The sequence below is a fragment of the Ornithorhynchus anatinus genome, chromosome 6, assembly GCF_004115215.2.
Source record: "Ornithorhynchus anatinus isolate Pmale09 chromosome 6, mOrnAna1.pri.v4, whole genome shotgun sequence".
NCBI classification, from domain to species: domain Eukaryota; kingdom Metazoa; phylum Chordata; class Mammalia; order Monotremata; family Ornithorhynchidae; genus Ornithorhynchus; species Ornithorhynchus anatinus.
In genome coordinates this window covers 10,970,177-10,997,357 of record NC_041733.1, presented here as the reverse complement: position 1 = coordinate 10,997,357, position 27,181 = coordinate 10,970,177, and the positions used below count along the sequence as shown (strand labels likewise).

Sequence of the window (27,181 nt, the reverse complement as noted above, 5' to 3'; positions counted from 1 at the left end):
TAGGGATGGTCTCTCACTGCGGCTCAGATTGGACTTTTCAAGCGTCGAGCAGGCAGTAAGTGCTCAATAAATACGATTGATTGAATATTTATTATTCTATTTATATTGATGCTATCGATGCCTGTCTACTTGTCTTGTCTTGTTGTCCGTCTTCCCCCCATCTAGTCCGTGAGCCCGTCGTTGGGTGGGGATGGTCCCTCTCGGGGGCCCAATTGGACTTTCCGAGCGCTCAGTCCAGTGCTCTGCACACAGTAAGCGCTCAATAAATAGGAGTCAGTGAATGAACATCTATCATTTTATTTATTTATATTGATGCTATTGATGCCCGTCTACTTGTTTTGTGGTCCGTCTTCCCCTCCTCTAGATCGTGAGCCCGTTGTGGGGGGGGGATGGTCTCTCTCTCTTGCCGAACTGGATTTTCCGAGCGCTGAGCCCAGGGCTCCGCACACAGCACTGAATGGGCGGGGGGCGGCCCGGTGAGCTGGTGGGCTTTGTGGGGAGGGGGAGGAGGACGGGAGGGGGTCCGGGAGGATCCTTTAAGGCTCCCCCCAGCCCCCTCTCGCCCCGCCCCGCCCCCCCGGGCCCGGCCCCTGCCCCTGCCCCTCCCCCCGTCCCTCCCCTTCCCCGCTCCTGGGAAACTTTCCGCCCTTTCCGCCTCCCGGGCCGGTCAGCGCTGCCCCGGCTCCTCCGACCTCCTCCGACCCCCCTGGGGCCCATTCGACCGCCCCCCCCCCCCGCGATCCTCTCCGACGCCCCTCCGGACGCCCCCCTGGGCCGGCGCCTCCAGGTGACGGGGTGTCCCCGGACCTCCGGGCTCTTCTTCTCTCCCTCCTCCGCTCCCCCCTCCCCGATCTCGGCCCCTCTTCTGCCCCCGGCCCCCTCCCCCGACCCCCCCATTTCCTCTCCTGCCCCCTCCCAGGAGTGGGGGCGGGGGGCTCGGTCTGCCCTCCCTCTGGCCCCTTCCCCCTTTCTCCCCCCTTTCTTTTCCCGGACCTCTGGCTGCCTCCGCTGCACCTGCCGGGGCAACCCCGCCCCCCCCCCCCCAACCCCGGCTTAACCCCCACCCTCACCCCATCCTAACACCCCCCACCCCATCCTAACCCCCATCCTAATCCTAACCCCCCCACCCCATCCTAAGCCCTCCACCCCATCCTAACCCCCCATCCCATCCTAACACCTCCACCCCATCCTAACCCCCCCACCCCATCCTAACCTCCCCATGCCATCCAAACCCCCATCCTATCCTAACCCCCCCACCCCATCCCCAACGGGACCTCCCCCTCCTCCCCGGAATCACCCCACCGCAGGGGAGTCGAGGTAGGGCCGAGGGAGCAGTGGGGTGGGTGGAGGGGAGAGGAGCGCCCCCCCCCCACCGAGCTGCAGCTCCATCCCCCAACTGGGGGTCCCCTCGCCAACGCCCCACTCCGTGTCTCCCCTGAAGGTCAAAGGTCGCTGTGTGATCGCATCCCCTCTTGGACCTCTCCGGGCCTAGCCTGGCGCCAGCAGCCTCAACTCGTCCCTCCTTGGAAAGGTAAAGGGCAGGGGGGCTCTGCAGCGACCCCCACACCCTGAACACCCCCGGACACCCCCTGGACCCCCCTCCCGGCACCCCCACACCGTCTAGGGGCCTTAGGGTCAGTCTGGACGCCTGGAGCAGAGAGATAAGGAGAGGTGGACTCTGCCATAGGGGCTCAGGATAGAAGCTTGTACCCTTTTATAAGAACTGTGGCATCCTGTAAAACTTCCACAGGCTTTTTGTTATTACGGTAGTTGTTAAGCGCTTACTATGTGCCAAGCACTGTTCTGAGTGCCGGTGATGAATACAAGGTAATCAGGGTTGCCCCGCGTGGGCCTCACGGTCCCCATTTTGCAGATGAGGTGACTGAGGCACAGTGAAGTGATGTGGCTTGCCCAAAGTCACACAGCAGACAAGTGCCAAAGCTGGGATTAGAACCCATGTCCTCTGACTCCCAAGCCCGTTGTTGGGCAAGAATTGTCTCTATCTGTTGCCGAATTGTACATTCCAAGCACTTAGAACAGTGCTCTGCACACAGTAAGTGCTCAATAAATACAATTGAATGAACTAGAACCCAGTTCACTTGTGGAAGAGACTTCAAGGTGCAAATGGGGTGGGGGATGTAGAAAGCAGATTAGGCAAAAGGTACTTTTCCGAACGTTTAGTAGAGTGTGAGACGCCCAGTAGGTCGTCATCGTCATCCGTGGTATTTATTGAGTGATTACTCTGTGCAGAGCACTGTTCAAAGCACTTGGGAGGGTATGGTACAACAGAGGTGGTAGACACATTCCCCGGCCACAGAGAGCTTACAGTCTAGAAGGCTCAATATTCATTCAATCAATCATGTTAAGTGCTTACTGTGTGCAGAGCACTGAGCTAAGTGCTTGGGAAAGAACCCTACCGTAGTGAAGAGAAAAAATCCCTGCCCACAACAAGCTCAGTCTACAAGGTGGGAGACAGACATGAATATAAATAAATAAAATGACAGATATATACATAAGTGCCTTGGGGCTGGGAGGGGGGCCGGTGAGCAAAGGGAGCAAGTTAGGGCAACGCAGAAGGGAGTGGGAAATGAGGAAAAGTGGGGCTTATTCTGGGAAGGCCTCTTGCTGCTTACTGATACGGTAGCTAGGAAAGTAATCAATCGTCCACGGGCCACATTTCTCCCATTAAGAGTGCCGCTGGACATCCCCAGGGACCCGAGGGTGCAAGTGGATGCAGTAAGCGCTCAAGAAATACCATTGATCGCTTGGTTTGGGAACCAGTACTGTCCTTCCCATTCTCCACCCCTTCCCCCTCCCATGCCATTTCTCCCTCATCTCCCTCCGGGCCGAGCCAAGGGTGGTCACTTATCCAAGGGGCGTTTGGTAGGGCAAGGTTGTTCCAGGAAGCCCAGAGCCATCTTTGGCAGCTGGTTTACCAGCCCAGAGGGAGCAGCGGAAATCCGCAGCCCGCCCAGCTCCTGCTTGGTCCATCTCTAATGGGGACAAATGGATCCTTGGAGGATCCGCTCCTGGGTTGGGGGATGGAGAAGCAGCATGGCTGAGTGGAAAGAGTACAGGCTTGGGAGTCAGAGGTCATGGGTTCTAATGCTGGCGCCACCACTTATCACTGCGTGACTTTGCATAAGTCACTTAGCTTCTCTGTGCCTCAGTTACCTCATCTGTAAAAATGACTGAGACTGAGCTTCCCCTCCCAGACTGAGCTTCCCCTTTTCCCTCTACTCCCTCTGCTCCCCCCCCTTCACCTCCCCTCAGCTAAGCCCTCTTTTCCCCCCTTTCCCTCTGCTCCTCCCCCTCTCCCTTCCCCTCCCCTCAGCACTGTGCTCGATCACTCAACTGTATATATGTTCATTACCCTATTTATTTTGTTAATGAGATGTACATCGCCTTGATTCTATTTATTTGCTATTGTTTTAATGAGATGTTCACCCCCTTGATTCTATTTATTGCTATTGTTCTTGTCTGTCTGTCTCCCCCAATTAGATTGTAGGCCTGTCAAAGGGCAGGGACTGTCTCTATCTGTTACCGATTTGTACATTCCAAGCGCTTAGTACAGTGCTCTGCACATAGTAAGCGCTCAATAAATGCTATTGAATGAATGAATGAATAAAAAGGGGATTAAGACTGTGAGCCCTATGTGGGACAACCTGATTACCCTTGTATCTGCTCCAGTGCTTAGAACAGTGCTTGGCACATAGTAAACACTTAACAAATACCATCGTTATTATTATCCCATCGATGAGGACTGAAACACCATATTGTGGCCCCTTCCCTTATTGTCAAGCTAAATCGAATGTAGGGACTGTGTCTACCAACCCCCTTGTACTGTATTCTTCCGTGCACTTAGTACACCAATCTGCACTCAGTGCTTAATGAACACCATTGATTGATTGATTGATTGCTAAGCGAGGCAATGCAGGAGAGCAGCCAGGAAAACTGTGTGTGGCCCTAGAAATCCCACTCTGAGCTGCTGTTTCCTCTCAGAGCATCCACAGCAGTGAACGCTCATCATCAATGGTATTTATTGAGTGCTTTCCGTGTGTAGAGCGCTAAACTAAGCACTTGGGAGAGTACAATACACTAGAGTAGGGAGACCCATACACTGCCCAGAGGAGGGAGGTGAAGCCTGTAATGAAGATGTGTGAGTGGTCTAAGCATCAGGTTCTAAGACCAGTAGTAGATGGTGCTGACACTAAGGCCTTCTCCACCCTCTTGGACACTTGGCTTTTCCCAGGAAGGGAGGGGTGGCCACTTGGCTCTTTCCAGGGGAGCGGGGGCTGGGAGGAAGATCCAGCTGGGTGGAGTTATATGGAATTAGACCTTCCTGGCAGATGCTCTGAGGGCGTCTGGTCCCTGGATTCCCTCTGAATTTGCCAGAACAACAGGAGATTACAGTTTTAGAGGGGTCTGACTGCATGACTGCCTGCCAGCCTAGTTGGCCGGCAGGAAGAGGAAGGGGCAGGAAGCATGTGGTACAATATAGGGAGGGATGTGATCTCTCCCCTCAAGGAGTTTACAGTTTAATGGGGCTAGCCTACAGGCCAAAGAGGTTGACTTGTGGGGCTAGGAAAGTAAAGGAAGGTAGAGTTTCACATCGTCTCTCTTGGGATTTAAAAATAACCACTTCGTACAGTGCTCTGCACACAGTAAGCGTGCAATAAATACCATTGAATGAATGAAAAATTGGGGTTTAACCTCCTAGGAACTAGCAGTGAGGTGAAATTTGCTACTTCCATTATCATCAGTAACCATGTATTACATGACTTCTGTCTCCCCCTCCTGCTTCTAGACTGTGAGCCCGCTGTGGGCAGGGATTGTCTTTATTTGTTGCTGAATTGTACTTCCCAAGTGCTTAGTACAGTGCTCGGCACACAGTAAGCGCTCCATAAATACAGTTGAATGAAGTGTCCGAATGCACGCTGCAGGAGACTAACTTAAAAAGTGATGGTCCGTGCACTCTTGGCAGTTTAGTTAGGGCAACTTAGTTGAGACAATTGCAAAGTGTAAGTCCGGCCTGGTTTCTGCCATGCCTCTCTGTGGAGTGACATTTGGGCCTCCGGGCCTGGGCCAGGTGGACAGAAACCGAACCCAGGTGGGCTTGGGGCCTCTCGGCCCAGACCTCCCCGTTTCCTGGGTCAGGGAGGAGAGAGGGCGGGGAGATGAGAGTCTGCAATGCCGCCAAACCAGAAGCGAGATGACAGCCCGACCTCGGAGAAGCCAGGAAATGGGGAGGGATGGGAGAGAACAGGCAGCCTGTGTGAGCTGCAGCGGCCCCGCTGACCCTCTCTGGTTTGCCACCCAGCTGACTTATTTCAGCCCCTACCGGGCCAGAACCGAGCACAGCAGGGACCGGAGTGAACCAGACCAGATCTAGATTTCTGGTCTCTGTGGGTCTCTGCCTCCTTACCCAGTTAACCCCCAAGATCGGGGTTCCAACTGCACTTCTGTCTCCCTTCCTGCTGAGTGTGGTGGGGAAGGGGGTGGCTTGGGAGTCAGAGGTACAGGTGACGTTGCTGCTAGCATCTGTCCAACTCGCTGCCAAGAACACTACTGCACCGTTGGGTTGCAGAGGAAAGAGGAAGAGGGAAATAATAACTGGGCTATTGAATAAGCTTACGCTGTGCCAAGCACTGTCCTAGGCACTGGGGTAGATAAAATAGAATCAGGTTGGGGATGTGGTTCCTGTCACCTACGGGGCTCATGGTTTAAAAGGGAGGGAAAGCAGGCGTTTAATCCCCATTTTACTCTTGGAGAAACTGAGGCACAGAGAAGTGACTAAGATCACATAAAGCACCATGTGGGCAGGGTTAGCACTTACCAACTTTGTTGTATTATACTCTCCTAAGTGCCTAGCATGGAAAAATGAATATGAAGAGGTGGTACATAAGGTGTTGCCTGTGGGCTGAGGGTGTGGTGTGTCTGGAGCCAGCGGTGGGCATGGGGCAGTGGGGGGACAGGAGTCTTAGTCTGAATAGTCGATCAGTCAATCATATTTACTGAGCATTTATTGTGTGCAGAGCAGTGTACTGAGCACTTGGGAGAGTACAGTCTAACAATAAACAGACACATTCCCTGCCCACGGTGAGCTTGTAGTATAGAGGGGGAGGCAGACATTAATATAAATAACTAAAATTACAGCTACGTACAGAAGTGCTGTGGGGCAGGGAGTGGGAATGAATAAAGGAAGCTAGTCAAGGTGACGCAGAAGGGAGTGGGAGAAGAGGAGAGGAGGACTTAATCAGGGAAGGCCTCTTGGAGGAGATGGGCCTTCAATAAGGCTTTGAAGCGGGAGAGAGTGATTGTCGGATATGAAGAGGGAGGGGGTTCCGGGCCAGAGGCAGGATGTCGGTGAGGGGTCCGATAGACGAGATTGAGGTACAGTAGGAGGTTGGCATTAGAGGAGCGAAGTGGGCGGGCTGGGTTGTAGTAGGAGAGTAGTGAGGTGAGGTTGGAAGGGGCAAGGTGATTGAGGGCTTTAAAGCTGGTGGCGAGGAGTTTTGTTTAATGTGGAGATGAATGGGCAACCATCGGAGGTTCTTGAGGAGTGGGGAAATATGGCCTGAACATTCCTGTAGAAAAATGATCTGTGCAGCAACGTGACGTATTGACTGGAGTGGGGCTCTGTATAAAGAGCCCCAGGGACCTGACTGAAAACTGGGTGTCAGTGACACCGTCATTATTATTATTATTATTATCTTGGTGATACCCCCACGATCGGGGTATCACTCGCCCCCATTGGCGGTGAACTATCTTCCTGGAAGGGGCCCAGCGTGGGTGCCTGGAAGGGTCTAGTATCCATGGTTTTGCTACACACCGGGCTCTGGACCTGCTCCCCCAGGACTTCAGGAAGAATCTCCTGCCTGGCAGCGGAGGAAGAGACGGAGCCCGGGACCCGAGGGAGCACGCTATGTCAGGGGCCGTCGACCTCTCCTTCCTGTCCGAGGCAGAGCGGGACTTGATCCTGCAGGTCCTGCAGCGCGACGATGAGCTCCGGAAAGCAGAGGAGAGGAGGATCAGGTAACGGAGGCGCGAGAGGCTGGGGTGGGTGCCCGGGGCCCCTCCTGGGCAGGGTGGGGTTTTCCAGCCCCTCCTGACGGGAGGCCAGAGAGGGCCGGCACAAGCCGTACCTGATGTTTGCACCCCTAGGGACCCCCGACCCCACTTGGACTCTCCCTTCTTTGTCCCCCCGCCCCTTGGACCACTTTCCTGCCCGACCCCCCGCCCCGCCCTCGCCCCGGCTCTGCCCCGTCCCCCACCCCTGACTGCAGCGGGGCCCCTCTCTGGGTCCGTCGAGCAGGCGACTGAAGAACGAGCTGCTGGAGATCCGGCGGAAAGGGGCGAAGCGGAGCAGCCAGCGCTACAGCGAGCGGACGTGTGCCCGCTGCCTGCAGAGCCTGGGGAGAGTCGCCTCGAAGACCAACACGTGCCGGGGCTGCAACCACCTGGTGTGCCGGGACTGCCGGGCGGCGAGCGGCCCCGACGGGGTCTGGCGGTGCAGGGTGTGCGCCAAGGAGGCGTGAGTAGCCACGGGTGGGGCTTGGGGCCGGCGGCCGGGCCGGGGGCGGCGGCGGATGACTGAGGGGCCGGTAGCCCCGTGGGGACCCTGTTGGTGCGGGGTTATTCCAAACGAGTTATTCCAAACGACCTTGACCTTGCGGATGGAAAATCAGTGTAGTGAGCATACGCTTAAGCGCTTACGATGTGCCCGGCACTGTGCTAAGTGGTTGGTGCAGATTCAAGATAGATCGGAAACGATCCCTGGGGGCTCGTGGTCTAAGGGAAGTTTGGGAGAATAGGTATCTATCTCCTCCTCCATTTGACAGATGGGGAAACCGAGGCACAGAGGAGTTAAGTAACCTGCGTAAGTTCACACAGCAGGCGAGTGGCAGGCCCGGGATTAGAAACCAGGTCCCCGAACTCCAGCCCCGAGGTCTTTCCCCAGGCCTCGCTGCCTTTCAAATCCTCTCCCTCCCTGCAAACATTCCCAGCCACCACCAGGTGGCAGGGCTGCTGGTGATTGGGGAAGGGAGTATTAAACGCTCACTGTGTGTCAGGCACTGTACTGAACGCTGGGGTAGAGAGGAGATAGGTTGAACACAATCTAAGTCCCACATGGGGCTCACATTTTTAATCCCTGTTTTCTAATAATAATAATAAGAAGCAGCGTGGCTCAGTTGAAAGAGCCTGGGCTTGGGAGTCAGAGGTCATGGGTTTGAATTCCGGCTCTGCCACTCGTCATCTGGGTGACTGTGAGCAAGTCACTTAACTTCTCTGGGCCTCAGTTACCTCATCTGTAAAATGGGGATTAAGACTGAGCCGCACATGGACAACCTGATTACCCTGTATCTACCCCAGCGCTTAGAACAGTGCTCTGCACATAGTAAGCACTTAACAAATACCAACATTATTAATAATTGCGTTTAAGTGCTCACTGTGTGCCAAGCACTGTTCTAAGCACTGGAATAGATACAGCGTAATCAGGTTGTCCCATTTGCGGCTCACAGTCTTAATCCAGATGAGGTAATTGAAGCACAGAGAAGTTAAGTGGTTTACCCAGGATCACACAGCAGACAGTTGATGGAGCTGGGATTAGAACCCACATCCTCTGACTCCCAAGCTTGTGCTTTTTCCACTAAGCCAGTAACTGAGGCAAGTTAAGTGACTTGCCCAGGGTCACACAGCAGACCAGTGGTGGTCCTGAGATTAGAACCCTAGTCCTCTGACTTCCAGGCCCTTGCTGTCTCCACTAGGCCATACTGCTTACTGAGCACCTTCTGTGGGTAGAGCAGTCAGCATTTATATGCCTTATATTCATTCAATCGTATTTGCACTTATATGCCTGGTGCATAGTAAACGCTTTAACAAATACCATTATTCTTATCATTAAAGTGCTTGGGAGAGTTCCAGGGAGTTAGAGACCTGCTCTCTATCCTCAAGAAGCCTACTATTTAGGCAGCAGTTTTGAAAAGTCCGAGACCAATTGTCCTTTGTTGGTCGACTTTGAGAAGAGAAACCCCAGACCTTCCTGTGACATTCTTGCCCACAGAGAGCTGAAGAAGACAACTGGAGACTGGTTTTATGACCGGAAGGTGAATCGCTTTGCTGACCATGTGGGGAGTGACCTAGTGCGAATGTCCCTGCGTCGGAAGTCTCCAGGTAGGAGGTGTTGGGGAACGTGGAGGGGGTGCCTGTGAAATCAGGCTCGGGGGCCCAGCCTCGAGTTTGAGCCCTTTGGACTTTGGGTCAGAGTGGCGGGAAGCCCCGCAGCTCTGCCTGCTGCAATGAGGTGAAGGTCTGGGCTCAGCTGGGGGCAAGAGGCCTTTCAGAGCATGTCTTTGGAGCGTGGCCTGGTGTCAGGGTGAAAGTGCTGTTTTGGGGCCTTTGGGGTCCCTGGGCCCCTGAGCCAGCCTCCACCGTGCTCTGAAAAATGGAGGGAGGAACAGTGGAGTGGGAGCATCTAGGTTATCAGCCTGTGTGTGTGTGCGTGTCTGCACATCTTTTAAAAATGATTTTCCCTTTCCTCTGAATTGATTTTTTTTTTTTTTTAGCCAGTAAAAGGGAGACAGTGGGACAGTCTCTCCTGCACCAGTCCCAGATGGGAGACCTCCGAGCTGGCCGGAAGAGCCCCCAGGAGCGACCAAAAGGGCTCCGGTAAGAGACAGATTCTTGTCTTGGCACCACTTCTCCCCAATCCTGCAGCTCACAAATGGACTCGTTTTGAGGGTCATTGTCAGAGGAAATGCCGGGGTCAGTGGAGGTGCTGTGCTCTCTGGCTCACCCTTCCCGCCCCTCCAGGGAGAAGCCCAGCTGGAGATGACTCACGACTTCTCAGGGCTGGGGCCGGGACCTGGGCTAGGCCTGGTCTAGGTGGAGGAAAAGAATAAATGTCTATTTACTTAGCCTGCTGAGAACTAGGGGTGCCAGATGATGTGTGTAAGGGCGTTGGCTGGCTGGCGACTGGCTCATCTCTCACCTGGAAGTTCTGTCTGAACTATGGAGAAACAGTGTGGCCTTGTGGATAGGGCATAGGACCAGGAGTCAGAAGGACCTGGGTGCTAATCCTGGCTCTGCCACTTGTCTGCTGTGGGACCTTGGACAAGTCACTTAACTTCTCTGTGCCTCAGTTACCTCATCCGTGAAATGGGGATTAAGTCTGTGAGCCCCATGGGGGACATTGTCTGAGTCCAACCTGATTACCTTGTATCGAACAGTACCTGACACATAAGTAAGTGAGCGCTTAACAAATAGCATAAAAAAAAAAGCAGCTAAACCCCTCCACATCAGTCCTTGCTCGAAAGGTGAACCCCTTTGGATGAACTCCTCCCTACAGTCTGATTGAATTTGCCATCTTGATGACTGACTCCGGAGATTTTTTTTTTTTTTAAATTTTGGTCTTTGGGAAGAGAAGGGAACAGAGATTGGCAAGAGAATAGAAAACTGGGAGGCGAGATCAAGTGCTGTCCTGCTTGTCTCCCTCTCACTAATGGCTGTCACCTTTCCATGCACCTGTTGGTCGTGCGGCCCCTGTCCTTAGGACTTTATGAAATCTCGGCCACAGACCCTGGTAAGAGTCAGGCTATGGCAAGAGCGCTGCCTCCCCCTCCGGGTGGTGTGGATGCCGGGGAACCAACGGGGTGTTCTACAAACAGCTTCCTTTGTTCCCTTTGTTTGACTGTGTTCTACTCCCTAAGTTGCTCTGACTCTTTTTAGGAAAGCTAGGGGCTTTCTGGCCCAAATGGTGAAACTCAGGCTCCCACTGACACATGACTTAGAGAAATAAGGCCAAGATGCACTTTGGTGGCTCGGTTATTTGCAGATTTGAGGTGACTGGGGTCTCACGGGCCTAAAGCCCTATTCTTTTGCTAGGGTGGCTTTGAGTCGAGAATGAAGAGCTAGGGGTTTCCCTAGCTCAAGGTGGCATTCTGAAAATCCTCCCCTAGAGGAGAAAGTTCTGCCTGGGATGGGAGCAGAGGGGTGCAGAAGGTACCCCCACCCCCAGTCCCCCAAGCATTTTTACCTTTATATTGCTTATCCCTTCCCAGAATATTTTTTAAAACCCATAACCCAGTTGGGCCACTGAGCAGAAGAGGAGGTGCTTAGACATGGCATAGGACCTCCCCTTCCTCCTGCAGGGAGGGAGGGGCAGAGGAAGGGAGACAGACACACACATACAATCACTGACTTCTTTGGCCAGGCTCAGCCTTTCGCCTTTGAAACTTACATTGCTGACTTGCTCCTAAACTTGGGTGAATAATAGTAATAACTGTGGGATTTGTTAAGCGCTTACTTTAGGTAGAAAATAAATACGCCAGACCTGATGGAGAAGCAACATGGCTTAGTGGAAAGAGCACAGGCTTGGGAGTCAGAGGTCATGGATTCTAATGCCAGCTTCACCACTTACCAGCTGTGTGACTTTAATTTCTCTGTGTCTCAGTTACCTCATCTGTAAAAGGGGGATTAAGACTGTGAGATTACCTTGTATCTACCCCAGCCCTTAGAACAGTGTTTGGCACATAGTAAGCGCTTAACAAATACTATTATTATTATTATTAGACCCTGTTCCACATGGGGTGCCCAGTCTAAGGGGAAGAGCTCTTCTCTAGACTGTAAGCTTTGTGGGCAGGATCCTATTTACCAACTCTGTTGTATTGTACTCTCCTATGAGCTTAGTAGAGCACTTACAGACATACAAGTAATTTTATTTATATTAATGTCTGTCTCCCCCTCTAGACTGTAAGCTCACTGTGGGCAGGGGATGAATCTGTTATTGTTGCATTGTATTCTCCCAAGCATTTAGTACTGTGCTCTGCACACAGTATGCACTCAATAAATATGATTGACTGACTGCTCTGCAGAGTAAGCACTTAATGAACATTATTGATTGAATGACAGGTATTTCAGTCCCATTTTGCAGAGAAGGAAACTAAGGCACAGTTAAATGACTTGCCCAAGGTCACACAAAGGGCCAAGTAGAGAGTTGGGATTAAACCCCAGGTCTCTTGACTCCCAGGCCTGTGTTCTTTTCACCAGGCTCCACCGCTTCTCTTGGGTTTAAGCCAACTATCCCTAACCCTTCCTCTGATGAGCCAGCCCCAAATCCCCCCTCCTGCCCAGAGGCACCTGGCCTCCATGGACAGAATTTTCCCTGGCCTTCTCCCTCCAGGGTGCCGACAGAACCCGCACAGCCCAAGCGGGGAAAGAGTTGTCTGGAGTCGGAGGACATGAATGTGGACAGTCGCAAACCCACCTCCTCCAGGCCTGGCAGCCCCTTCCGGTGAGGAGTTCTGATCTCACTTCATTCTCCGGTCCTGCCGCTCCGGTGTCAAGATGCAGGATTTCCGAAACTGAGACCGAAGGTGTGGGGAGGGAGTTGAGAGAGCTGAGCTGCAAAGTGCTCTACTGAGCACTGGGGTGAGATAGAAGCAGAAGTGGATTTCCTTCCTCTACAGACAAAATCTGAAACTTGCATTCTAATTTGACAATTAAAATGGCTGCCAGCAGCCACCTGCACTTCTCCGGGCTTCGTTTTTGTCAGGTCCAGCCTTTAGTTAAAACATTGTCTCGTTTTCTCTTGCCCTTTTTCTTTCCAGAAGCAATTCTCTGGAGAAAGCTGGCACTCTCCAAGAGGGAAGGAGACTCCCAGGCCCCACGGGATCACCTGCATCCTCTCTCACCGTTCCTGTTCGTTTCAGGGACCCCTCTCCCTCCAATGTGGAGAGCGTAAGCTTCAGAGGGGCTTCCTTCAAAGCGGGGGTGCGTTGGAATATTCCAGGAGGGCTTCAAAGCCTCCTTGTCTTTCTTCCTTGAGCTTAAGACCTCTCTCTCTCCCATTTGTCCTTTCCCCTCCCTTTTCAGGAAGCTTGGTCTGGAGTCCGCAGCGTGGGATCAGCAGATGAGAGTGACATGTTGTTCAAGAAGAATCCTAGAAGAATCCGGAGGCCTTCAGGTGGCTTAGGCACCTGAGAGGAGGGATACTCTGGCTGGGGTTAGGGTGGAGACTGGAGGTGCTGGCTTAGGGTTGGGGAGGGAAAGGAGGGCTTGGCTTCGTCCCAGAACCCTGCCCGAATTGGAGTGGTTTGTTTGGTCTCTCAATCAGAATACACCAAGTCTGTGATAGATTTGCGCCCGGACGATTCTGGGAATGAAAGTGGCTTCTTGGGAGACAGAAGCAAATCCGTCCCAGGGCTCAACATGGACATGGTGAGTGTGGGCGTCTGATCCGGAGCTCCGTTTGGGGATTGATTGATTACGTGCATTTGAGCCGTGGGGAGTTTGCTGCTGTCCTCGCTGGAGATCCAGATCGGAAGTCCTGGCTGGCAGCACCCTGCTGGCTGACATCTAGTGATGTCAGAGGGGCGGGCCCTTTTGCCTTGGCACCTGCTTCCTTCCCTGCCACCTGGTCCCTGGTTTTATTTATTCCCTATTGTCTATGGAGAAGGTTTTTCTATGGTATTTGTATTTTATGGTATTACTGAGTGCCAGGCACCATAATAAACATTGAGATAGATGCAAGACAATCAGGTACACAGTCCCTGTCCCACTTGGGACTCACAGACTTAATCCCCATTTTACAGATGAAGTAACCTTGTGACTAGTCCAAAGTCATTTCAGACAAGCAGACAAATGGCAGAGCCAAGATTACAAACTGGATTAGGGAAGCAGTGTGGTTTAGTGGCTAGAGCATGGGCCTTGGAGTTAGAGGGGACCTGGGTTCTAATCTTGGCTCTGCCACATGTCTGCCGTGTGACCCCTGGGCAAGTCATTTAACTTCTTTGGGCCTCAGTTACCTCATCTGCTAAATGAGGATTAGGAGTACGCATGTGGGACAATTTAATCCAACCTGACTAAATTGTATCTACCCCAGCACTAAGAACAGTGCTTGCCACATAGTAAGTGCTTAACAAGTACCATGATTATTATCATTAATAATGATAACCCAGGTCCTTCCGACTCCTAGGGCTGTGCTCTATCCACTAGGTAACTCTGCTTTTAATTTTGTTATTTTATTTTGTGGGGCTGGGTGGGCAGGGAACTGGGCTCCTAATTCCCAAGACGAGGAATCCAGGCCCTCCTTGGGAGGGAGTCAGGAGATGTACAGGAGAAGCAGCGTAGCCAAGTGGATAGAGCACACAAGTCTGGGAATCAAAAGACCTGGGTTCTAACCCAGGCTCCCCCACTTCCTGGCTGTATGAGTTAGGCCAAGTTACTCAATTTCTCTGGGCCTCAGTTTCCTCATCTGTCAATTGGGAATTCAGTACCTGTCCTCTCTACCACTTAGACAGTGAGCTCCATCTGGCACAGAAACTGTGTCCTACTTGATTATCCAGTATCTACCCCGGTGCTTAGTACAGTGTTTGGCTCATAGTAAACATTTAGCCAACATCTCATTATTTTGCAAAATTACAACCTGAACCTGACTCTCCCTGCCGCACCACAGTGGGCACATGAGCGTGATGGATTTGTGAAAGAAAAGGAAGTGCCTGTGTGTTTCTCTGTGTGTGTGTATACATGTGTGTTTGCCTGTGCACATATGTGCAGGGTTCCCCCTGGATCCTTAGAGTAGACGATCTTTGGTCCAGGAGGAGGAGGAAGAAGAAGACATTGACAACCTGGTGGAGATCCACCGGCAGAGGACGGCCAGGAGCAGTCTGCGCAGCGGCTCCTCCTTGGTGAGGCGGGGGCCGCAGGGGCTGCCTGGTAGGCAGTGTGTCTCTCCTTCATGGTGGCCGGGGTTGAGGCGGCTTGGAGAGGGATTCTTTGGGCAACCTGGATTTGGAATCTAGAATAACTTTGTTTGAAACACTAGTTCCCAGTGTCTTTTACCCCTCCTCCAAGAGGGTTTATCTAACTCGGGATTTGGGTTGGGGGCTTGGATACCTGACTCCCTCCCAGATAACCCCCCCAGACCTCCCTTTAGCCATTTATCCTAACCTCCCTTCCCAAAAAGTCCTTTAGATGAGCTGCTCCCAAGGAGTCAGATGACCTGGCTTGTGGTTCCCCTTTTCTCCGTAGCCCCTTTCCCACCTTCTAGTGAACTGTCGATTGTATGGTGCAGTGGATGAGAGGCAGACAGGGTGGGAGCAAAAAGCACCGTCCCGGGAGCCTGGAGTCCCTGGTCCCGGTCCCAATCTGCCACTTGTCTGCCGTGGGTCCTTGGACAAGTCACTTAACCTCTCTGTCCCTCAGTTTCCTCATCTGGAAAATGGCGACTGAATACCTGTTCTCCCTTCCCCTTAGAATGGGAATTGCGGGTAAGATAGAGACTGCTCAATTGGATTATCTCTGTGCTTAGCACAGTGCCTAGCTTATAGTAACTGTTTAAAAAGTGTTGTCATCGTTATTTTTATTAGGCAGTAGGAGAGGGGAGTAGTACACTGGTGAGAGAGTGAGCTGTAGACTCTACGGATGACGCATTTGCCAAGCATATATTGTTTCTCAGCCGGGGCCTGTTGGCCAGCCAACCTACTTTATAAGCCAGGAGACTCCCGCTGGCAAGCCAGGATGGCTTGTTCCAGCAGGAGGGTGGAGGGTGGCAAGGTTGATGGCTGTGGAACACCAGGCCCCCTCTTCCTCAGAGCACGCTGGGCAGCGTGGCCAGCCTGTACAGCGAGGCGGGAGACTTCGGGAACATCTTTGTGACGGGCGAGATCCGTTTCTCCCTGCGATACGACCAGCACACCAAGACCCTGCTGGTCCACGTTAAGGAGTGCCGCCAGCTGGCCTACGCCGACGAGGTCAAGAAGCGCTCCAACCCGTGAGTCGTGCTCCTGAAGCCGCTCTGGAGAAAAGGGGAAGGTCGCGGGGTGAGGGGATCCTGCTCTGCCACCCTGACCACCCACACGGGGCAAGGAGAAGGCAGCGTGCGTGGGCTGGGGGGAAGCAGGCGGCTGGCTGCCGACGGAGGGGGCAGTGGGGCTGGACTGGCAGTGGGATGGCGAGCTCTCTCCGCTGCACCTGTTAACCGCTGGTGTTCTTCTGTGGGACCAGATACGTGAAGACTTACTTGCTGCCCGACAAGTCCCGCCAGGGGAAACGTAAAACCACCATCAAACGAGGCACTGTCAACCCGCTCTTCGACGAGCTCCTCTCGGTGAGCCCCGTGACTGGAGGACAGAAGTGATGGGGCGGCCGACCTCTCCCTACTCTCTTTCCTTTGAGGGATTCAGAAGGCAAACGTGCATCTTGGCGTGGCCTAGTGGAAAGAGCATCTTGGCATGGCCTAGTGGAAAGAGCACAGATCTGGGAGTCAGGAGACCCGGGTTCTAGTGGAGCCAGTGGAAAAGTCACTTCACTTCTCTGTACCTCATCTGTAATATGGGGATTAAACACCTGTTCTCCCTCCTGCTAGTACAGTGCTCTGCACACAGTAGGCATGTAATAGTTACTATTTTATTACTGCTACTCCTACTTAGACTGTGGGCCCCATGTAGAACAGAGACTGTGTCTGACCCGATTATCTTGTATCTCCCCCAGCAGTTAGTATAGTCCGAGGAACACAGTAAGGGCTTGAGAAATGCTGCTATATTATAATAATAATGAGAAGCAGCATGACCTTGTGTATAGCGCATGGGCCAGGGAGTCAGAAGGACTTGGGTTCTAATCCTCGTTCTGCCACTTATCTGTTGTGTGATCTTGGGTAAGTCACTTAATATTTCTGTGCTTCAGTTACCTCATCTGTAAAATGAGGATTAAGTCTGTGAGCTCCAGGTGGGACATGGATTATGTCCAACCTGATTATCTTGTACTTATCCCAGTGCTAAATACAGAGGCTGCCACAAAGTGAGATCTTAATAAAAACCATTTAAAATAAAATAATGATAGTAATAATAGGATTTCAGCTCCTCTCTAGCTCTTGAAGAGCACAGAACACAGATGGGTAGATCCAGTGTCCTGGCAATTGTCAGACCTGATTATAAGATCCTCAGAACAGTACTCTGCACACAATAAGCACTCATTAGCATGGCCTAATTAATTAATTAATTAATTAATTCAATTGTATTTATTGGGTGCTTACTGTGTGCAAAATACTATAATAAGCACTTGGGAGAGTACAATGCAAAGACAAACATACACAGTCCCTACCATGAGAAGCTCACAGTTTAGAGGGAAATAGAAAGAGCATGGTCTAGGAGACAAAGAACCTGGGTTCTAACCCCATCTCTGCCTTGGGCAAGTCACCAAACTTCTCTGTGCCTCAGTTTTCTCCTCTGTAAAATGGGAATTAAGCCCTACCTCCTCCTACTTAAATTGTGATTCCCATGTGGGCAGGGACTGTGTCCATCCTGATTATCTTGTTTCTATCTTACTGCTTGGTACATGGCACATAGTAAGCCTTTAACAAATGCCATTATGATTACTATTGTTTGTGGATGAAGATCCCGGTTTTAAAGATTCTTAAGGGCTAGGGATTTACTTTGTTCCCCCCACTTTTCCTTTCCCCCAGAGCCTGTAGCACAGATTGGCTGTCCCAAGCACTCTTGAGACCCTCCTCCAAATCACCACCACCACTGACCGTCTCCTGATGTCCTTCTCCTCCTCTTCCTCCTCTTTTTCCTTCTCTTTCCATATTTCTCCACCCCCTTCTGGGACTCTGGGTCTCTGCCATCGTGGCCCAACTAAGTCTCACAGCTGCAAAGCAGGAAGACTTTTCTGTTCCAGGAAGTGTGGTGGAGTTTCTCCATCAGGATCCCGAGAGCTTCCATGTTGATCTCTGAAACGGTCCCCTTCCCACAACTGCAGGGATGATCTTGTCATCAGCATTATCCCAGCGGAATTTGTCTGCCCTGGGGCCCCTTCCTGATATTCACAGAAGGCCGGTCTCTTCTTTGCTGCTGTGTTCCCAGTGAAGGCTTGGAGTTTCCCTGCTCCGGAGGGGAAACTGACTATTGGGGGCAGAAGGAGAACTTGACAGGAATGGGAGGTTGATTCTTTAAAGGCCAGTGCGAGGATTCATCTGGAAGCCCAAGTCTGTCATGGGGGAACGAGCAGGTGCGGGGAGGAAGGAGGATGTCCCCTGGGTGGAAGATGAAGGGGTAGTGCTTGGACAAAAGTAGTGCAGAGGGGCTGATTCTCTTCACCCAGAGGCTTCTGCCTTCTTCTGTCATAGTACGAGATCTCTGCATCCATCCTGGTCTCGAGGACTTTGCAGTTCTCCGTCTGGCACCATGGACGCTTGGGCAGGAACACCTTCCTCGGGGAAGCAGAGGTCCACATGGATTCCTGGAAGTTTGACCAGCCAATGGATGACTGTCTCCCTTTGCATGGAAAGGTACAGTAGCTGTCCTTGTGCCTCTTCATTCCTCTGCTCTGCCCAGCCCTCAAATACTTCACAATAGCTTCTCCCACTAGGCCTGACCTAGCTAGACTGCTCTCTGCAGGGAGCTGTTGGGGTGTATGTGTGTGTGGTGTGTCTGTATCTGACACCCCATACCTAGCCAGGAGTCTAGCCAGGTTCCTTGGGTATATTTGCCAGTAGGGCAATGTGCTCGGGTAGAAGATGGGTAACTTGCCTGTCTGGGCACCCAGGCCATTCATTCATTCATTCATTCATTCAATAGTATTTATTGAGCGCTTACTATGTGCAGAGCACTGTACTAAGCGCTTGGGATGAACAAGTCGGCAACAGATAGAGACAGTCCCTGCCGTTTGACGGGCTTACAGTCTAATCGGGGGAGACGGACAGACAAGAACAATGGCAATAAATAGAGTCAGTGGGAAGAACATCTCGTAAAAAGAATGGCAACTAAATAGAATCAAGGCGATGTACAATTCATTAACAAAATAAATAGGGTAACGAAAATATATACAGTTGAGCGGACGAGTACGGTGCTGTGGGGACGGGAAGGGAGAGGTGGAGGAGCAGAGGGAAAAGGGGAAAAAGAGGGTTTAGCTGCGGAGAGGTAAAGGGGGGATGGCAGAGGGAGTAGAGGGAGAAGAGGAGCTCAGTCTGGGAACGCCTCTTGGAGGAGGTGAGTTTTAAGTAGGGTTTTGAAGAGGGAAAGAGAATCAGTTTGGCGGAGGTGAGGAGGGAGGGCGTTCCAGGACCGCGGGAGGACGTGACCCGGGGGTCGACGGCGGGATAGGCGAGACCGAGGGACGGTGAGGAGGTGGGCGGCGGAGGAGCGGAGCGTGCGGGGTGGGCGGTAGAAAGAGAGAAGGGAGGAGAGGTAGGAAGGGGCAAGGTGATGGAGAGCCTTGAAGCCTAGAGTGAGGAGTTTTTGTTTGGAGCGGAGGTCGATAGGCAACCACTGGAGTTGTTTAAGAAGGGGAGTGACATGCCCAGATCGTTTCTGCAGGAAGATGAGCCGGGCAGCGGAGTGAAGAATAGACTGAAGCGGGGCGAGAGAGGAGGAAGGGAGGTCAGAGAGAAGGCTGACACAGTAGTCTAGCCGGGATATAACGAGAGCCTGTAACAGTAAGGTAGCCGTCTGGGTGGAGAGGAAAGGGCGGATCTTGGCGATATTGTAGAGGTGAAACCGGCAGGTCTTGGTAACGGATAGGATGTGTGGGGTGAACGAGAGGGACGAGTCAAGGATGACACCGAGATTGCGGGCCTGAGAGACGGGAAGGATGGTTGTGCCATCAACGGTGATGGAGAAGTCTGGGAGAGGACCAGGTTTGGGAGGGAAGATGAGGAGCTCAGTCTTGCTCATGTTGAGTTTTAGGTGGCGGGCCGACATCCAGGTGGAGACGTCCAGGAGGCAGGAGGAGATGCGAGCCCGAAGGGAGGGGGAGAGGACAGGGGCGGAGATGTAGATCTGCGTGTCATCTGCGTAGAGATGGTAGTCAAAGCCGTGAGAGCGAATGAGTTCACCGAGGGAGTGAGTGTAAATGGAGAACGGAAGAGGGCCGAGAACTGACCCTTGAGGAACTCCAACAGTTAAAGGATGGGAGGGGGAGGAGGCTCCAGCGAAGGAGACCGAGAATGACCGGCCAGAGAGGTAAGAGGAGAACCGGGAGAGGACAGAGTCCGTGAAGCCAAAGTGAGATAAGGTACGGAGGAGGAGGGGATGGTCGACAGTGTCAAAGGCAGCAGAGAGGTCAAGGAGGATCAGAATGGAGTAGGAGCCATTGGATTTGGCAAGAAGGAGGTCACGGGTGACCTTAGAGAGAGCAGTCTCGTTAGAGTGGAGGGGACGGAAGCCAGATTGGAGGGGGTCTAGGAGAGAATGGGAGTTAAGGAATTCTAAGTATCGATTGTAGACGACTCGTTCTAGGATTTTGGAAAGGAAGGGTAGTAGGGAGATAGGGCGATAACTGGAGGGGGAAGTGGGGTCAAGAGCGGGTTTTTTTAGGATGGGGGAGACGTGGGCATGTTTGAAGGCAGAGGGGAAGGAGCCCTTGGAGATTGAGTGGTTAAAAATAGAAGTTAAGGAAGGTAGGAGGGCAGGGGCGATGGTTTTAATAAGGTGAGAGGGAATGGGGTCCGAGGCGCAGGTGGAGGGGGTGGCACTTGCGAGGAGGGAGGAGATCTCCTCTGAGGACACCGCAGGGAAGGATGGGAAAGTAGGGGAGGGGGTCGGTGGGGGGGAGGGGAGAGGCGGAGGGGTGACTTTGGGGAGCTCAGACCTGATCGTGTTGATTTTCGTGAGGAAATAGGTGGCCAGATCATTGGGGGTGAGAGATGGGGGAGGGGGAGGAACAGGGGGCCTAAGGAGAGAGTTAAAGGTCCGGAACAATCGGCGGGGGTGACGGGCGTGGGTGTCGATGAGGGAGGAGAAGAAGCTTTGCCTGGCGGAGGAGAGGGCAGAGTTAAGGCAGGAAAGGATAAATTTGAAGTGTGTGAGGTCGGCTTGGTGCTTGGACTTTCGCCAGCAGCGCTCAGCAGCTCGAGCATAGGAGCGTAGGAGGCGGACGGAGGAGGTGATCCGGGGCTGTGGGTTAGTGGAGCGAGAGCGGCGGAGGGAAAGGGGGGCGAGAGAGTCGAGATGAGTAGAGAGGGTGGAGTTGAGAGCGGAGACCTGATCATCGAGAGTGGGAAGAGAGGACAAGGCGGCAAGGTGAGGAGAGATGCTATTGGAAAGACGGATGGGATCCAGTTGGGTACCGCTTACTGTCCTTTTTTGAGTGTGAGGCTGTTAATCCCTTGACCTCCATAGATGTCCCGTCACAGTGAGGTTGGAGAGGCCAGTGGCCCTGCCTGGCTCATGCCCCCCAGGGTGGGGGTGCAGTTGGTGGTGACTTCGGGGAGCTCTGTATCAGTTCGGATGCCTCAGTCGTGGGGTGAACTGCTCTCACTCCGCTCCCCATCTCTTCTCCTGCTGTTTCACCTTGGTGGGCCCCTTCCCTCCAAGATAAGCTCCCCTCCCCGGCACCTACACTAGCATGAATCCTTTGAGGGAGCTGGCATTTGGAACGAGGAGTAGCAGACTGGTTTCTAAGAACAGAGCTAAACTATTGGGGTGGGACCGCTCAAACTCCCAGGATGCTCACTGCTAGAAGTCTGGTACCTTGTCTGAAGGTGCCAGGGAGCCTGTGGCACTGGCATTCACGTCTGCAAGGTCCTACGAGTCCTGGGTTTGCCTCTGAGGACTGGAGAGCCACCCAGTCTGTTCCTCACCCACACAGAGTTGGAGTGAGATACCAACCGCTGCTGACTGCTTTGACCGTGAGGGTCCAGCAGGGGAAGGCCGAGATCCATGGGACGGTGTTGGGTGGGCCCCGTAGAGGGAGTGGGCAATGGGAAAGGTAAGGAGTGGTCAGCCTACACTTGGATGGGGACTGGCCCTGACCTTCGGGGGGACATTTGTGTTTCAGATCAGCAGTGAGTCCCTGGCAGGCTCCGTGCCCTATAAGGGCGAGTTGGTGGTTTCCCTGAAATACATCCCAGCCTCCAAACCCTCTGTGGGTGGTGATCGGAAAAAGAGTAAGTCTACTCTCGGGCCTGGGGTGGAGTTCCTTGTCCCAGGCTGCTCTGTTCCCCTCATAGGACCAATCTGTGACACTGAGGGGCTTACTGGGTCGGCTGGGTACTGAGGGCTCTTGGGTGTTTGTGGTTCTGTGGGATTCTGGGGTTTGGGGCTTTTCCTCCAGAACAAATTCCTTAACAGTATTTTTTGAGCACTTACTCTGTACAGAGTGCTGGAATAAGGGGTTGGGAGAGTACAGTCGAGTTAGTAGACATGATACTCTGATATGGGTCTGATACAGACCCTCAGGGAGCCTACAGTCTTCTAAATAAAGCTCTCTGGCTTGAGAGGAATTGGCTTGCTGGTTAGTCGTCCATCTTTGTGCTGAAACAGATTTAGTCTCAGTTCATCCCCGGCCTGTACCGGCCTCTGGACGAGTGACGTTTGGGGGCACAGCGGGTGCTGGTCCTTGGTGGGTCTTGGGGGGCCATCACTACGAGGACCTCTCCCCACAGGCAGAGCTGGGGAAGGAGGAGAGCTGCAGGTGTGGATCAAAGAGGCTAAAAATCTGACAGCTGCCAAATCTGGGGGCACTTCAGACAGCTTCGTCAAGGGGTGAGTCGGGTTTTTGTCCAACTCTGACCTAACCGGTACAGCGGGGAGAGCAACGTGGGGTGAAAGGAGGGGTGGCTGGGGCCCGGCTCCTGCTTCCTGGGTTGAGGCATTGGCAGGAACGCCTGCTGCTTCTGCTTTGGCTGCAAGAGGCATTTGTGTACGTGTGTTGTGCGTGCACACGCGTGTACATAAGTGCGGGATCCATGGAACAGGCCGGATGGGAGGGACACATCGAACAGCTCCCATCGCCAGCTGTGATCTCCTTGGTTCTCATTTTCTGCCTCCGGCTCCCTGGCTCTTGCCCGCTGCCCCGACCCTGACCATCAGCTACCTGCTGCCCATGCGGACCAGGGCCAGCAAGCGCAAGACCCCCGTCATGAAGAAAACCCTGAATCCACACTACAACCACACTTTTGTCTACAACGGGGTGAGGCTAGAGGACCTGCAGCACGTGTGCCTGGAGCTGACCGTGTGGGACCGGGAACCCCTGGCCAGCAACGACTTCTTGGGTGGAGTCAGGCTGGGCAGTGGCAGTGGTGAGAGTCTCCACGCTCCTCCTCCCTCCACTCCCACCCCGTCCTTGAATCTCGCAGGTGTTCGGTTCACAGAAGTTGGCCCCTTCCTCCTCTGTGGTGCCTTCAGAGCCTTGGGGATGGGGGCAGGGGTCCAGCCCTTAAGGAGTTGACCTGGCGATTCCCATCCTGTGCCCAAAACCCTCACTCGGTGGGTGGAGGGGGAGAAGCACGGATGGACCGGCTAGTTCTGAGCTCTGGCTGTGACAGCCAGAGTCAGTCGGGCTCAGAGCCTGGGATTGCAGTGGCCCCTGAAACTAACGTGAGCAGGACCACGTGAGCATCAGCAGCGGGGGAGGTCTTGGGCTCGGGCTGGGGGTGGTATGAGTGCTGTATCGGGGACCCCCGTCGGGAGGTCAGTCAGTTGTTTTTATTGATTGCTTACTGTGTGCAGAGCACTATATTGAGTGCTTGGGAGACTACAGTACAATAATAAACAGACACATTCCCTGCCCACAGCGAGCTCACAGTCTAGAGGAGGTGTGTCTGAGGGTGGTGGTCCCTAGGGAGCTCTACCTCTAGCCCATCGTTAATGACCCGGTCCGTGACTTGACCCCCCACTGACCCCGTCCACCTTGACCTTCCCCACAGGACTCAGTAACGGGCAGGAGGCAGACTGGATGGACTCCTCCGGGGAAGAAGTCAACCTGTGGCAGAAGATGCAGCAGTACCCGGGCTCCTGGGCCGAAGGGACCCTCCAGCTCCGTTCCACCATGGCCAAGAAGCCGGGACCGTGAGCCCGGAGCGGCCCCGGAGAGATGGAGCCCAAGCCGTGGAGGGGCTGGGAGCCGTGGAGGGGATCACTGGACTCCCCCGGGGGCTGGTGGGAGATCCGCTGCAATGAGCGCAACAGCTTAAGAGGTTGCAGAATTTAGAACTTGAGGATGTATAACTTCATTCTGAGTGTATGCGTATAGAATTTGCTGTTACATGATATAGTGATGGGGAATTGTTACTCTTAAAGCAGATTTAAGTCTAAGGATCTATTCTTGGTAAACTTTTATTTATTTATCTCCATCTGTCAGATTCCGCTCCGGCCTTCTCTTTTTGAGGTTCAGTACTTTAAAACGTGTAAAATTCGTACCTTTCTCCTTCCTTATTTCTTTTCACCCACCCCAGGAGTGAAAGATGGTGTATGCATGGGGGCTGGGAGTTGGGCAGGAGGGCAATGAACAGGACCCTAGAATTCACGCTGCCCCCTTCCTGAGGAACCAGGGTTGGAGGATGCAAGGAGAGTTCACTGGGGAAGGGAAAGGGGGGAGAGAGCTACTCTCCTTTTGGCGGTTGTTTGCTTGTACCCAGATGGTCTTTGGAGAAGTAGTGGATTCCTAAACTTGAGCAAGTCTTGGACGAGGCTAGTTAAGGAAGAGAGGGGAGGGGAGGGTCATTAGCCGCCCGCCCCCAGGGCTCCACCGGACTTAGAAATCTGGTGTCGGATCGATCCCTCATGACGTGAACTCGTTTCTAGACATCGCACTTTCCTCTTCTCCTTACCAATTGATTTAGCTGATCAAAGTACAGAGTCTCTTGCCAAGTGAGTCAGGCTCAGCTGAGACCAAGCCTTTTCCAGGAGCCAGTTGACCAGCTGGCTCTGCTGTAGAGTGGCCGGCGGTGGGAGTGGGGGTGAAGCCGATCTTGTGAAGAGGCCGATGGTGGACAGGGAACAGGTGTGGGGCCTGGAGCAGGGGATGGGTGAGGGTTGAGGAGCTGGTGGTGGGAGGACGGTGTGGTCCCTAGTTGTAACTCTCTCATCCTGATCTCCCAGAAGCACGTCTGTTTCAATAAAGCTTTCTTCCTCGTCTCTGCCCCGGCGCTGGCTTCGTGTGACTCTGATACTCTCAAGTGCTGCCGCCATCTCCCCATGTGATGGCGGAAGGACGGAGCCTCTGGTGATCAGTCCTCTCCGAGCGGTTAGTTTGGCCCGCTGCTGCTCGGCCAGATTGACTGATTGTGATTAATAGGCAGTGGGCCCATTTGACTCCTCTTTATCGGTCCCCCTGCCTTTACTGGGCGCTAGCATTCTCTTCTCTAGTAGCACATGGGCCAGCAGGGCAGAGGGTTGTGGGGTTTGTGTGAAGAGCAGGACTTTGGCTCCTAGCTGGGGCTGCTGCGGTGAAACTGGTTATTGTTTCCTCCGTGCTGTCATCACTACCCCCTACTCTCCACTCCGACATTTTGCTCAGCTGCCTGACCCCACTCTCTTTAGCCGAGCGTGCCCTGAGCAGGGGTGCTTCCCCTACTCACACGGCCTTCCTGGAGTAGCGCTGGCCCCTTAACGTGGCTGAGCGCAGGACGGGGGGTGGCTGGCACCCGCTGGTGGAGACCGAGGGCTTTACTGGGGAAATTCAAGGTGGGGATTAGCCAAGCGAGCCCCCCAGTAAGGGGTCAGTCCCGGCCCTAGATAGTAGGGGGTTGGGATGGAGGAGTGCCACGGGGCCTGTACCCCCGGCCGTGGTGGTAGTGCCTGCCGGGATCCCTGAAGCTCCACTGTGTGGGGGCAATGTCAAGCACCGCTCTTCCATTGTGACTGGCCTTTGCCCTCTGAGTTGTTAGTCCCGCTCTCCCCCTGGACTTTCCCACAGCAGGTAATGCCAACGTCAGCGGCACTCTGGCCTCTGCGCACGGTCCGCCTGCTGCCTACCCCGCCCCTCCGTCTGTCCGGAGAAGATGCCAGGGAGGATGGACCGATGGACCCCACCTTGGGGGTGGGGAGGAGAGGGTAGTGGGCTGTCTTCTTTGGGCTTATCCCATTTACTACAGTGGCTGCTTGGCTTTTGCTTGTACTTTCTCTGAGAAATTTTCATAAAATCCCAATGTAAGCAGTCCCGGTCTGGTTAGGGCTGGCCACTCCCCTCTCCTGCCCAGTGGGAACGGGCTGGGGCTCTTCTGCTGCCCCTGGCTAACCCTTTACCTCTCACCCCAAAAACCCTGAGTGCCTGATTCTCCAATCCCTACCAGGGATAGCAAATTCACTGGTGTAAGAGAACCCTCAACATCCCCTTCTGTCTAGTGGGGCCCGAGGGGAGAGTGGGTCCGAGCGGGAAGACCGCCGCTACTGGAATTCGGTTGTTTACCAGAGCACGTGGCTCCTGCCGGGAAGAGAAACCGAGCCCCCGCAGCTGTCGTCTCCCGAGTCTCCGGGCCCTACCGTTGCCATGACAATGCCTCTGGACTGCAGGGGCCAGGATGTTGAGCAGAAGCAGCTGGCCCCGCACCTCCGCAATGGCCCGTGCCCATGGCCGGAGAGTAAAGGGAATTCTTCCTTTTGCCTTGATCCTTCTCTGCTCTCCCCTCGGAAGCTGAAGTCTGAGCCCTGCTGCTGCTGTGGCCCGTTGGGCTAGTTTAAGCTCTTAATGCTCCGCTTTCTGCCATCTGCCTCCCATTCCCGCCTCCTTACCCCAAACTGGTCCGCACCCTCAGTGAGACTGACTTTACCCTGTTTTATCTCCCCTCCTCCCTTGCTTCCTCCAGGCCACCCTCTTAAAAGTGAAAGCCTGAATGAAAAACTGATTTGAATTTTCCAGCGTTTCCAGATCCTTCCTTCTGCCCCTTCCCATTCATTGCGTACAGGGAAGAAGCAGCACAGTAGTTTTCCAAGACTGCTGCTGTGGCCCAAGGGGGAGCAGACTGCCAGGCTGGGGAGACATGAAAGAGATGGGGATGTGGGTGTGAAGCTGCATGTCCCTGCCATCCCTGGACCAGGAGGAGCTGGTATCGGCAGCTTCCTTAGCAGCAATGATCGATCAATGGTATTTATTGAGTGCTTAATGTGTGCAGAGCACTCTACTAGGCGCTTGGGAAAGCACAATACAATAGAGTTGGTAGACGCGTTCCCTGCCCACAAGGAATTTATGGTCTAGCAGCAAGTGCAAGCTGACTGGAGGACTAAATTTACCCTTCCATATCTTTCCTTTAGCCTCTCTCCTAGCCTGCCCTGTTTGCAGATAAGCAGCTCCCAAGCATCCTGTCCTTGTCTTGGGCTCCGGCCTCCGGGAGAGAGGAGAATGACCCCCCTCCGGAAGCCCTTCCTTCCTTGCTGGTTGATGGGGGGGAGGGGGCCTGGAGAGGAAGGAGGGGGGCCAGGGAAGGGGAACTCTGCTCTTCCTCTCCTTCTTAGCCACAGGCATC

The 27,181-nt window shown here is 53.6% G+C and overlaps 1 protein-coding gene across 5 annotated transcripts; it reads left to right on the top strand.

Moving 5' to 3' along the window:
• SYTL4 (synaptotagmin like 4) lies at positions 1–24,856 on the top strand. 5 transcript variants are annotated; one of them, XM_039912387.1, is made up of 18 exons: positions 1–55; positions 1,442–1,531; positions 6,857–7,035; positions 7,316–7,534; positions 9,065–9,174; positions 9,567–9,669; positions 12,182–12,292; positions 12,609–12,771; positions 12,874–12,964; positions 13,115–13,218; positions 14,598–14,687; positions 15,594–15,772; positions 16,006–16,108; positions 18,125–18,286; positions 21,775–21,883; positions 22,382–22,481; positions 22,809–23,017; positions 23,645–24,856. In XM_039912387.1, the coding sequence occupies exons 3-18, from the start codon at positions 6,926–6,928 to the stop codon at positions 23,788–23,790; spliced, it is 2,109 nt and encodes a 702-aa protein (XP_039768321.1). In that variant the 5' UTR covers positions 1–55; positions 1,442–1,531; positions 6,857–6,925; the 3' UTR covers positions 23,791–24,856. The 5 variants fall into 5 exon arrangements, with proteins under 5 accessions (XP_039768321.1, XP_039768322.1, XP_039768320.1 ...); XM_039912388.1 differs by lacking the exon at positions 1–55 and adding an exon at positions 690–787 and having other exon boundaries at positions 14,601–14,687; XM_039912386.1 differs by lacking the exon at positions 1–55 and adding an exon at positions 690–787.
• Positions 24,857–27,181: the final 2,325 nt, after the last annotated feature.

Bases quoted from the DNA above. Each gene is read 5' to 3' on its own strand.
- SYTL4 (XM_039912387.1), top strand. From the start codon at position 6,926: ATGTCAGGGGCCGTCGACCTCTCCTTCCTGTCCGAGGCAGAGCGGGAC. The intron at 13,219-14,597 runs GTGAGTGTGGGC...TCTTTGGTCCAG, and splicing joins CAGGGCTCAACATGGACATG to GAGGAGGAGGAAGAAGAAGA. The intron at 18,287-21,774 runs GTACAGTAGCTG...TTTGTGTTTCAG, and splicing joins GTCTCCCTTTGCATGGAAAG to ATCAGCAGTGAGTCCCTGGC.